General features: G+C 40.3%; 1 protein-coding gene across 1 annotated transcript; it reads left to right on the top strand.

Moving 5' to 3' along the window:
• Positions 1 to 1,468: 1,468 nt before the first annotated feature.
• On the top strand, positions 1,469 to 11,569 carry LOC147322853 (bone morphogenetic protein 2-B). The gene is made up of 6 exons (XM_086304714.1): positions 1,469 to 1,551; positions 7,292 to 7,602; positions 7,808 to 7,947; positions 8,195 to 8,311; positions 8,517 to 8,706; positions 10,095 to 11,569. Exons 2-6 carry the CDS (start codon positions 7,317 to 7,319, stop codon positions 10,499 to 10,501), a joined length of 1,140 nt encoding a protein of 379 aa, XP_086160840.1. The 5' UTR covers positions 1,469 to 1,551; positions 7,292 to 7,316; the 3' UTR covers positions 10,502 to 11,569.
• Positions 11,570 to 12,199: the final 630 nt, after the last annotated feature.

Here is a 12,199-nt window from a genome sequence, read left to right as displayed (position 1 = left end):
TAGATTGTCTACAAGCTGAGGTCACACATTTCTGATAACAAATATGTGCCCACCCAAGAAAGAGAGACACCAAGATGAAGGATAAGAGCCCCAGAGAACCAGAAGCAAGCGACACGTACTCCTTGGCTGGCTATCCTGGCATGAGCCGAGAACAAGGTGCCAGGCATCTGGGCCACCCAACAGTTAGGTTTAAGTCATGTTAAATAAAACAATGAGCATCAACCAATTGTTGTTTTTGATTCTTCAAAAAAACATGCAAGGGCCTTGACAACTAGCCTGTAGAAACTGAACGGTCACTTATAGAATTAGATGATTTTGGGTACACAAAGAATTCTGTAGTGTTGTAATATTGTAGGTTGCTTAACTTAAAGTTTAAATTGCCTTGAGGTAACAGCTGTTAGGATTTATACATGCAAACTGTAATACTTCCACACAATGCTTTGCTAGTTCTTTTAAACTGCGTGTGATTATGAGGTATTTTATAGCAGAAAACACTTATGATAAGATACTATGTGATAATATTATATGAAGATTATATAAAAATATTCAAAGAGATACGTCAGATGTGATACAGTTACATCACATAGATGTCAAAAAACTCTGAAATGCCAAAAAATGACTGCTTATCTTTTAGATCTCTTCTCACCAGTACATTGCTAACATAGGTGGTTAATATAAAGTGGACTACAAGGCCCTGTCCACGTACAGGGGTGCTTTTTAAGCTTTAACTGTTTCTGCTCTTCGTGCACACGTATACAACATTTTAGGTCGCTGAAAACAAAGGTTTTGGAAAAGTTCCTTATAGTGTATACATTTTAACAAACTCCATATCTGTGTTTGCATGTGGACAAGGAAAATACAAAAACAGTTGTCTTGCAATGTCAAGGATTTGGAGTCAGACTGTGTGTTATTGTGGCTTTTAATTTTTTCTTTGAATTGTTCTTTTTCCAGGTTTGAACGATTGTATAACATGTTTCTTTAATGACTTTAAAAACAAGAATTGGGTGAAGAAGTTCACATTTATTTTGGATTTTATCTAAGCCACAGAATGCTAAGTGTATGGATGTTTGACAGTTTCGCTGAACAGAATTGGCAGAATTAATTTAAACTGTTGGGGTTTGCGGTATGGACCCTGCTTTTAAGCAGTCCCATAATTTTAAAAAACAATTGAGACCCAGGATGTGGAGGAAACAACTAACAAACAAAACAATAAAAAAATTCAGAAGACTCCAAAATAATTAGTTCAAACAACTGCACATAAGTATATGTTTTTCTGATGTGTCACTACTTTGCCAAAGTTGGTAAGAAGAACAGGAGAGGTTTTTATTTTGTTTTCTCCCTCTGCCAAGTGTCTGATCCACACTCCCGTCCAGTGGGTGGCGATAATGAATCTTTAAACTTCTTTGCTAAGTGCAAGCAGACCCAAAAGACGAAGGAGAAGGCTTGGAAACCTTCCAATCATTTTTGACAGTTACCAATCAGCCAACAGCTGGTTAACTTAGTTTAGCACTGCAAGACTGGAGAAGGGGGCGCAGCTGATTTTGTCCAAAGGTAACTAAATTCACCTGTAAACATAGAAAAGGCTCACAAAACAGTATGTCTCACTGCTTTAGTGCTACCATAACAAAGATTTTTAAGGCTGTTATACATTCCAAGAAATTCCTTGAGCAGGACTAATGATTTTATTTAGGCTTGTCCTCGTCATGAAGGTGCCAGGCAGCAGAAACTTCAAAAGAAGTCACTGCTGCAGGCCAAGAAACGGATAGAAACACAACTTCTGTTGAACTACAGAGGCTTTTCTTTGTACCAGAGCAAATGGTGTGAAGGTTACATGATGTTTGGTCACAAAGCCCAGCGGCTTTCCTGGAGGCCTGTTTCAGACTGAGCCTGGTTACCTGTTTTCGCCTGACTTTACACTAAACTAGCTGGAGTTTCAAATTCAAATGTCAGATATTAGAATTACCTCTAGTCTGCAAATCTAAGACAGGAACGTGAAGTCCAGATGTCAAAATAAGGTCTTTAGCATCTATCAGTAACAAACACTGGGTGGAATCGCAAAACAGATCATTTATATCAGTGCTGAACGTTTTTCATGATCAACAAGGTTTGCATTTACAGGTTTGCATGTACTTCACTGAAAAGATGGCTTTGTAAGTTGATTATTTCAGAAAACATTTCTTTATGTGAAAGAAAGGGTGGCTGTGGCTCAGGTGGTCGAGCAGATCAGCTACTGATCGGAAGGTTGGTGGTTCAATCCTTGGCTTCCCCAGTCTGTATGCCAAATATCCTTGGGCAAGATACTAACCCCAAGTTGCCCTCCAATGCGTTCATTGGAGTATGAATGTGTGTGAATGTAGTTTAGGTTGCACTTGAGCTTAGAAGTGCTTGTGTGAATGGGTGAATGAGGCATGTTGTTTGGACTCCGGGAGAGAAGAAAAGCGCTATATAAGAATCAGTCCATTTACCATCTTTCCTGAACTGCTTATGAGAACATCGGCCTTGCTTTAAATCAGTGTAAACGTCCAAGGGTATCCTAGTCTCACAAGCTTTTACATATACAGCGCACATGTCTAGAACAACAGAATTTTTAGAGAGGGGACTTTTTCTTGGGCATTAAGCACTCAGTACACTGCTCCATACCCTGACAAGACAGAAAAGTGGTTTCCATAGTTCCTATTTTAGTGTAAATTTTAAAGCAATTTATCTTTTTTTCTTCTTCCTCCTCCTTAGGTTTATTAATAGCATTTGAATAGTTCAATTAACTGTTGTTTCCAAATTATTTTGGGATTCTGTGTAAAATGCAGATTAAAACAGAATTCAATTGTTTGCAAATAATTTACATGATATGTTTAACTGAAAATATTACAAAGAAAACAGAAGCAGGAGTTACAGCAGTTAGTTTACCAATCAGAAGCTTGAATGAGTCGATCGATGGTCCCTCAAAGTCTGTATATCAACAACATACAGACAAGACAACTGATCGAAAAGCCAAACCAGTGATTATTCTGAGTAAGTAAGAAGAAAGACATAAAGTAAAGGCATAATGAGGCTTGTAGTAGAAAGTGCCTTCAGTGTGCAATTAGAATAGAAAACCAGTACCAGTTCATTTTCCATGTTTAGATCATGTAGTTGTGTGTTGTTGTTGTTGTTTTTTTAGTTGTTGTTTTTTAAGTGATGTTAAGCCAACATTGTACTATTATAAGAGAGGATTTTGCCCACTAGGGGAAAGAAAAAAATTACCCTGACTTTTTTATTTTCCAAAGACTTGAAGGGGAAAAAGTCAAAGTTCTTTCTCTACTCTCAGAATTCTGACTTTTTTTTTATGCATTTTGTCTTTTTTCTCCTCATCATCTTGTTTATTTGTTGTTGTTTTTTTAATTCTCAGAATATAGATTTTTTTTGTTTGTTTGGGGTTTTTTTTTTTTTATCACGCTGATCACTCCATCTTCTCCTGTGTTGGAGACACACAGCAAATATGAGCCTCATTTTTTGAGGGTGATTTTTGATTGGTCAGACCACGGGCCGGTTGAGTTTGATCCCAGAGAAGGTGATAGTTTTGCTGAGTCTTATTTGTATGTCTGTATTGTTTTAAATTGCATCTGTGACTGTGGAGAAAAACTTACTTTAACACGCTGCTCGGTAGATAAGCCGTATGCCCCAGCGCGCAAAAAGCGAGCGCTTAATGCTCTAACAGCGCCGCTTTTTCTGCTGCCTTTATGGATTCTGGAATAATGAACTCCAACTGTAAAAGTGTTGAGGACCTTTCGGACATTCTTCATTCCTCCTGCACTGATATCTTGGACTCTATTGCTCCGGTCGGGACTGCGCGCTAAGCATTTATCAGAGCCATGGTTGAACGAACATACGCGACTGCAGACGCGCCGAAAGGAGATGGAAAAAGGACAGATTGCACGTTTCCCTACAGATTTTAAGGACTCGTCTTTCTGCTCACCAAGAAGCTGTAAAAACTGCAAAGACACAGTTTGTCTCAAACTTAGTGTCAGTAAACAGTCACAGGCCTCAGGTACTTTTTAATGTCCTTAATCGCTTTCTTGGTTTACGTGATAATGCCGGAGCCATTCCTCCACCAAGTATTTGCAATGATTTTTTAGCTTTTTTTAATGACAAGATTCTATCGATTAGGGCTCTTGTATCGTCGTCCGCTGCTTCAGATCCGAGTCTTTCTCCTATGTGCTCTTAGAGCAGTTTGATCCTGTCTCCCTTAATGACTTGACTGCGGTAGTTAGTAACCTAAGATCATCACACTGCCCCTCTGATTGTCTCCCTCCAAGCTTGCTTAAAAGCACTTTTAATACTGTTGGGCCTTTTATCCTGAGATTAATTAATACGTCCCTTGCTACAGGCTGCGTCCCATCATGCTTTAAACAAGGTATAGTTCAGCCTCTTCTTTAAAAAAAAACCTCGACCCAACTGTTCTGTCCAATTACAGGCCAATCTCAAAGCTTCCTTTTCTGTCTAAAGTTTTGGAGAAAGTGGTCTACTTACAGTTGCAGGCCCACCTTGACTTTAATATGATCTCTGAAAAATTTCAATGGTTTTAAATCACTTCATAGCACTGAGACGGCACTTTTAAAGATTTTTAACGATATTCTTTTAACTCTGGACTCTGGCAGCCCTGCTGCCCTTTTATTGTTGGACTTGTCAGCAGCTTTTGACACGGTCGACCATGACATCCTGTTATCACGGCTAGAATTTCATGCTGGCCTAAAAGGATCTGCCCTACAGTGGTTTTGGTCCTACTTGTCAGAAAGGTCTTTTCATGTCGATACGGGCCCCCACAACTCCAAAATAGCCCCTCTTAAATACAGTCTACCTCAAGGCTCTATTTTGGGTCCTGCCCTGTTCGCACTCTATCTGTTGCCATTGGGCTCCATCTTCTCGCGGTACAGCATTTCATTTCAATGTTTTGCTGATGATTTGCAAGTTTATCTACCTTTAAAAGCAGGGTCAGACCATCCCCAGCTCTTATTACGCTGCCTTGACGTTGGCATAAAAAACCTCAGTGTCTACTTTGATGGTTCTTTTAAATTGAATAAGCAGGTGAGTGCAGTAGTTCAGTCCTGCTTCTTTCAGTTAAGACAGCTAGCCAAGGTAAAGCCATACCTCCCGGCTAACGTCTTTGAACGTGTTATTCACCTTTTTCTTACTTGCAGATTGAACTACTGCAATTCATTGTATTATGGTCTAGATCAGGCCACCATCCATCGTCTTCAGATGGTTCAAAATGCAGCTGCTCGCCTGCTAACTGGTACCAAATGGAGAGAGCATATAACCCCAGTTTTAGCTTCTTTACACTGGCTTCCTGTCTCTTATGGGATCCAATTTAAACTTTTACTTTTTGTTTTTAAGTCACTTAACGCCCGAGCTCCTCCTTACCTATCTGAGCTCCTCTCTGCTTATGCTCCAAACCATGACGTGTAGCCCAAAATTAATGCAGTCCATCCCACGGACTTATCTCAAATCTCGTGGTGATAGATCCTTCTCTGTGGCAGGTCCCAGACTTTGGAATAGTCTCCCCCTAAATATTAGATCTGCACAAACACTTGAGCAATTTAAATCATTACTAAAGACACATTTTTATGCCCTGGCTTTTGACACACTATGGCCCAAGCATTTTGGTCTTATTGGAAATAGTTTTAGTTATTGTTTTAATTCTTTCATTGTCCTATTATTGTTTTATATTGTTATTACTGGATTACATTGTTGCTTCTTAATGCCATTTTTATATTTTTAAGCACTTTGTGCAGCATCGGCTGTTTGAAATGTGCTATATAAATAAACTTGACCTTTCTTTGAAATTTTAAGATTACAGCCATTGCTCCTATTACACCACCCTACCTTACATTCTGAAAGATTGAGCTTCTCTGGGAGGCTCTTTTAATACTATCCTGCTCCCTTCAGGGCTCGCCACAGAAGATTATCTGCCTCCATCTCACCCTAGCATTCTTTTCTGTCACATCAGCCCTCTCCATATCCTCCTTCACTACATCCACAAATATTCTCTCAGATCTTCCTCTTTTCCTCCTGCCTGGCAGCTCAATATTCAGCACCCCTTGTCCAATATGTCGACTAACCCTCCTCTACACATGTCCAAACCATCTCAACCTTGCCGCTCTAACCCTCTGATGTATATATATTTCCAGTCCTGTCTATTCTGGTCACTCCCAATCAAAATCTGAGCATCTTCACCATTGTCTTCGTCTTTCACCTCAGTGCTGCCATCTCCAAGCTAGTAATGAAACTAATTAGTTATGCAATCTACAGCTTTTCAATCATGTTTATTGCATTCAGGTTTTTACACACCTGTCTAGCCCTTTGGAAACAAGGTTGTATATCCAAACATGAATTTTGCATTTTTATTGAAAGCAGTTTAAAAAGAAGTCAAAGCAGTTGAGTTAAATCCAAGTCTTGTTTCAGTAAATCCAATCATTTGATCCTCTTTGTTGCTAGTCTTTATTGCTTTTGTCTGTTTTCAGGCTTATCTGACTGGGTGGCTACTCAGTGATACGTTTTCTTTCATGGTCTTAAATGTGAGTAATGAGGGGGATCATCATTCCCGTGTAATGGTCGTAGATTTGATTAACAACGGGAGAGGAGATTGAGCCATCGATCAGCGTGACAAACCCGAGAGTTTGATCCCTTTTGTTGTACTTGATTGATCAGAGGTCAGCGGGGATTCGCCCTAATTGAGGAATAAACACGTCACGCTGTTAACTCTGAGTCACTGTCCAAACACTGGCAGAGTTTTTTGTGAAAACGTCCGCGTTAATAGGCAGCTTTTGAAAACGCGCTTCATTTGCGTCACGGCTCGGTTGTTCGTTTGCTCTCCAGCGACTGGCCTCATACTGATAACGCATGACGTGGGACAAAGGTGACAAGACATCATGATCGGATAATTTTATTTGGTCCAGCGAATAAAACGGTGGCACCGAAGGGCGAGGGGTGTAATACTAAATACGTGAAAGTTATTCTCTTCAATACATTTGAACCTATTTTAACACATGCGGTCAATCTGTCGTAAAACGTGCATAACAGCATGTCTGAATTAACTTTTCAAATGAACAGGAGCGTCTTGTAAACTACAGTAAGCCGGACAAATTAGTGGTGTGTTTATTTTTCTTTACAGCTGGATCTCTGCTCGTTTCCACCCATACTTTTGTGTATTTGTTTTTTTTTGTGTGTGTGTTTTGTCATCAGTCACGGTCCAATCACCTCTTACTGTTTGCTAAATACAAGGGCACCCCCTCATTTATTACCTACCCTCACACAGGTGTAGAGCTCAGTCCAGTCTGGAGATGACGGCACGAGCTCCGCGCCTCTGCCTCCTCGCTCTCCTGCTGCTAAGATGCGTCACCCCGCTGGCGATCCCGCAGGACGGTTTGGACGCGACGAAAATGGCCAAGCAGAAGCTGGATCGTCTCTTCTATCTTAAGGATATCCCCAGACCAGCGGTGGCTCCTCAGAAGAAGGCTCCTCAGTTCATGCTGGATCTTTTTAACGTGGTTTCTGTCACGGATGGGACCCCGAAAAGCCAGACGGACATTCTGGAAGGAAACACGGTGCGGAGTTTCAGCGATAAAGGTGAGAAGCAACAGTAGCGGCTGTTCCGCGAGAATATCTTCCAATGAGTTTGCATCTAGGGCGCACAAAAATAAGAAGTAGTATGCGTATAAGTGCGTAAAGACGCAATCGCGCACGGCTATGTGTCTGTTTAAAAGCCTGCGCTTTTCCAGTGTATGGTTTCATCATTTCTCTAAATATTTTTATATTGTTTTGTCGTCTGCAGGACAACCTGGAGAGAGTTTTCACTTCTTCAACTTGTCATCTTTCGGCAGAGATGAGAGAATGATCAAAGCGCAGTTCCGCTGGTTCCGAAAGAAAAGGAAGTTTTATCCCGGAAGCTTTCACACGCCTCATTTCTACAAAGTAAATGCTTCTTGTTTGCTTGCTTTTAAAGACAAATCATTTTCACTTTTTTCTTATATTGTACAGGAAACATTGTGGCAATATTTTGGCGCACTAACTACTAAGTGTACTCGCCCGGTTTCTTTGTCTGCAGCATTTGATAATCGTGGGCCTTTAACAGGGATTCTGACGTTTTTGAAAACAAATAGTGATAGTTTCTGTTTGTTTGTTGGTGGTGGGGTTTTTTCCTCTCTTTTTTTGTCTCCAGGTGGCTCTGTATGAGGTGCTGGAGAACCTTGTGAAGCCATGGCGAGGAAACCTCATCACCTCCAGATTGGTTCCACTATACACACAAGGATGGGAAGTCTTCAATGTCACTCAAATAGTAAAAAAAAATCCATAACTTCATTTTCTTTGTTTAAAATGAATGTTTGAGGCTTGTTGTGAGAAAATAATTCCTTTTAAGTTAAATCATTGGTCATTATTTCAAAAGTCAGATGATCAATTCCAAATAAAAACGTCTCATAATGATGACGATCATGGTTTGTGTTAGATTGGAGGGATGATGTCATGCTTGTTTTAAATGTCAGGTATCCAAGTGGATCCAGAACAGTCAGGAGGACAACGGCATCCTGGTGATGACTACACTTCCTTCCGGTAACTGGCTGGAGTCGGTGTTGCATTCATCTAAACAGAATGTAGAGCTGACAGACACAAGCGCCTACCTGGTCATATTCTCACACGACAAACAGACAGGAGCATCAAACCAGTCATACTTTGGTAAGGTGGTGAGAGAGATGTGGGCATATTGCACAGTGTGACCTTTCCTCTGTTATAACAGTGATTGATTTAGGCAGGCAAGATGATTTTGCCATTTTTAACTTAATAAGAAATTCTAAGCAAATTGCAAGTGGAATATTTGGACTCCTGCAACTCATCTGGGCTTTGGTTTCATGCTTGGTGGGGTTTTTTGTTTGTTTTTGTCTTTTAGACTTGGGCTAATCAAGTCTCAGGGCAGATGATCACCATGAAAGAAAAAAAGTGAGGCATCTACACATCTCATGCTAGTCTGCTTAGCACCAGTTGACCGATCAATACAGTTTGTTCACTTAACCCGTCTCTTGACTGTGTGCTGTTCATGTGGATCCATTTTAATGCAGTTACAGTACGTTATAAAAAATACGGCTTAGTTTTTATCAGTGAGTAAAGTTCTAGCATTATGTCATTTAAATGCCAAAGTGAGATTTGAGTGAGTTTGAGGAGCAGTAAATGGTGATCGTTAGACGACCGGGTCTAATCCTCAGCAGTTTTGTTTTCTGCAGTGGTCAGTATCTATTAAAAGTGGTCCAAAGAAGGAACCAGCAACGGGGTCGTGAGAGATGAAGGCTCACTGATGCACATAGGGAGTGAAGGTTAGCCGGTGTGGTCGATCCAACACATGAGCCACTGTAGCTCAAATTGCTGAAACATTTAATGCTGGTTTTGTCAGAATACACATGCCATGCTGACCCCTGTCCACCGTCAAAAGCACCAACAATGGGCATGCAAGCATCAGAACTGGACTATGGTGAATGGAAGAAGGTGGCCCGGTCTGATGAATTACGTTTGGGTTTTTTTTTTTTTTTTTACACATCACTTGGATGGCAGGGTGCGTGTGTCTCTTACCCAGGGAACCCTATGCTCTATGGGAAGAAGGCAACCCAGCATAGGCAATGTGATGTTTTGTTCTGCTTAGAAGCCTTAGTTTTTGCCATGTATATGGATGTTACCTTGACATGTCCCACCTACTTAAGAATTGCTGGAGACCATGTACACTCTTTCATGGAAACAATATTCCCTGATTGCTCTGGTTTCTTTCAGCTGCGTCAAAGCAATAACGGATCAGGAATGGTTTGAGGAGCACAACAACAAGTTTGAGCTCAAAATTCCCCAGATATGAATCCAATCGTATGTCTGAGGTGTGCTGGACAAACTAGTCCGAACCATGGAGGCCACACCTCCATGCTTACAGGACTTAAAAGGATCTGTTGCTAACATGTTGGTGCTGATACCACAGCACACCTTCAGGGGTCTAGTGGCTGTTTTGGTAGCAGACTAACTGACTCAATATTAGGCAGGTGATCGAAATGTAAAAATGGTCATAATTTTCTATCCTAACCTCATCACAGGACAAGCCCAACCTGAACCGGCTGCCCCCGAGCACCGCAGCAGAAGGCCTCGTGCATCTTCCAGTGTCATGCCCCTCGACAGCTCCCAGCACTGCCAGCGCATTTCTCTGTTTGTTGACTTCGAGGAGATCGGCTGGTCGGGCTGGATCATCTCTCCCCGTGGATACAATGCCTATCACTGTACGGGCTCCTGTCCGTTCCCGCTGGGGGTAGGCATCAGGGCGACCAACCACGCCACAGTGCGTTCTATCATGCATGCACTCAAGGTTACTAGCGATGAGGTGGAAGCGCCCTGCTGCGTGCCGGACACGCTCCAGTCTATGAGTCTGTTGTATTTTGACGATGAGGAGAATGTGGTTTTAAAGCAGTATGACGACATGATGGCGTTAAGCTGTGGTTGTCATTAGCTGCCTGTGAGTCTCCTGGATTCTTTAACACTGGTCAACACATGGGCATGAAACAGTGAGGGTTAAGTTCCTGTGTTTTTGATGGTATTCACTGAGGTACTGAAAGAGCTATTTCATAGCTACTTGTTGCTAATCCTTTGACGATGCAAGTCCAATGGCCTGTTGTTGTTCTCCATTTTTTTTAAATATTGTTTATATAGTTTATATTGTGGCCCAAAGGCCCACTTCAGGTTCTTCTTCTGGAGTGTAATTTGAATGTTTCTGTGACACTGATATGTCCATGTGGTCCGTCCTACAAAATCATTATTTTTTATTTGGAATTAACTTTTACTGTTTCTCAGCAGACTGTGGTAGCTGCCACTAAAATGCTCAAAAATTACAATTAAAGGTGATGTTTTCAAGTATTCATTGTTTTGGTTCAGGAGCACATCAAATTAAAACTATTTTTACATTTAAGCAAAGAACTACTCCAACATTTTAAAGTAACTTATTTTGTAATTGGCTATTTAAAAAAACACATTTGGATAAACTGATTGAAAATGATTTCCAGGGACTATTATTTATTAAGTACCAAATATCAATGTTTTACAAGGGGATTTGGACTGAGTAATGAGTCAGTGTCAAAAGTTTTTTATATATATATCTTTCAAAAACACAAATACAAAAATTAAAAAAGTGTGATGTACAAAAAAAAAGCTCTGGCTGTTGATTTCAAGGCCAAAAAAAAAAGGACTTTGCAAGTTGTTACAACCTGATTCTGTAATGTAAGAAACAATGTTACATGTTTGTTTTATTAAAAGCAGGGGGGCTATGCTGAATGAACTGGGGGAAATTAAAAGACCCTGCATTGTGTTTTCAAGTTCTTATGGTATTATATTATATTAGAGCACACAGGAAATAAAAGAAGCACATCAGTGCCCAGAAACATTCTTGCTATTGTTCGGTGTCTTAGCATAAATTGGTCAGCAGGTAGGTAGGACAGAGGTGAAGCTGGAAGCTGCTAATGTGCTTAAAAAGAATACAAACTAATATTTGATGCTGTATTTAATAAAACAGTTTTAAAGACAACTGCAGTGTTTTTAAATAAAAATTCTTTAAATTTGCTTTTTTTAAATTCCAGTGTTTTAGAAACAGTCTACTTAAACTGTCAACAGAGAAAAACACTTGATTGCACTGTATGTCCAAAACATTTGTGTATTGTGTTAAAGGGAGTCTACAGAAGCTTGTTTCTGCCACTGGAATAAAAAATGCCATGCGTAAGAATAGAATAGAATGCCTTTATTGTCACTATACAGTTGTACAATGAGATACAGAGCATCTCCTACTCAGTGTAAACATGCTGGGGGGTACAGTTCTGCAGCGCTATGTACATATGGACAGTATTAACATAGGGAAAAACATATATATATATATATATATATATATATATATATATATATATATATATATAAAATGTACAATATACAAGACGTAAGTAATATGTAATAAATAGTGTTATTTATATACAGTTGAGTTATTGCACATAGAATAGGTATTGCACAGTGGTGGTCCATAGAGGAAGTGGGAAGTGGGGGGGCTGTGTTATCTGTGCATGTGTGAGTTCAGGGTGGTTATCGCTTTGGGGAAAACACTGTTTTTGAGTCTGTGGGTTTTTGTGTTGATGCGCCTGTAGTGCTTCCCTGAGGGAAGCAGGCTGAA

Source organism: Aulonocara sp. 'chitande type north' Nkhata Bay, linkage group LG8 (assembly GCF_057382095.1).
Source record: "Aulonocara sp. 'chitande type north' Nkhata Bay isolate Kocher_YH1m ecotype deep benthic linkage group LG8, A_spYH_male_GT1.1, whole genome shotgun sequence".
NCBI classification, from domain to species: domain Eukaryota; kingdom Metazoa; phylum Chordata; class Actinopteri; order Cichliformes; family Cichlidae; genus Aulonocara; species Aulonocara sp. 'chitande type north' Nkhata Bay.
This window is presented reverse-complemented; position numbering and strand designations above follow the sequence as displayed.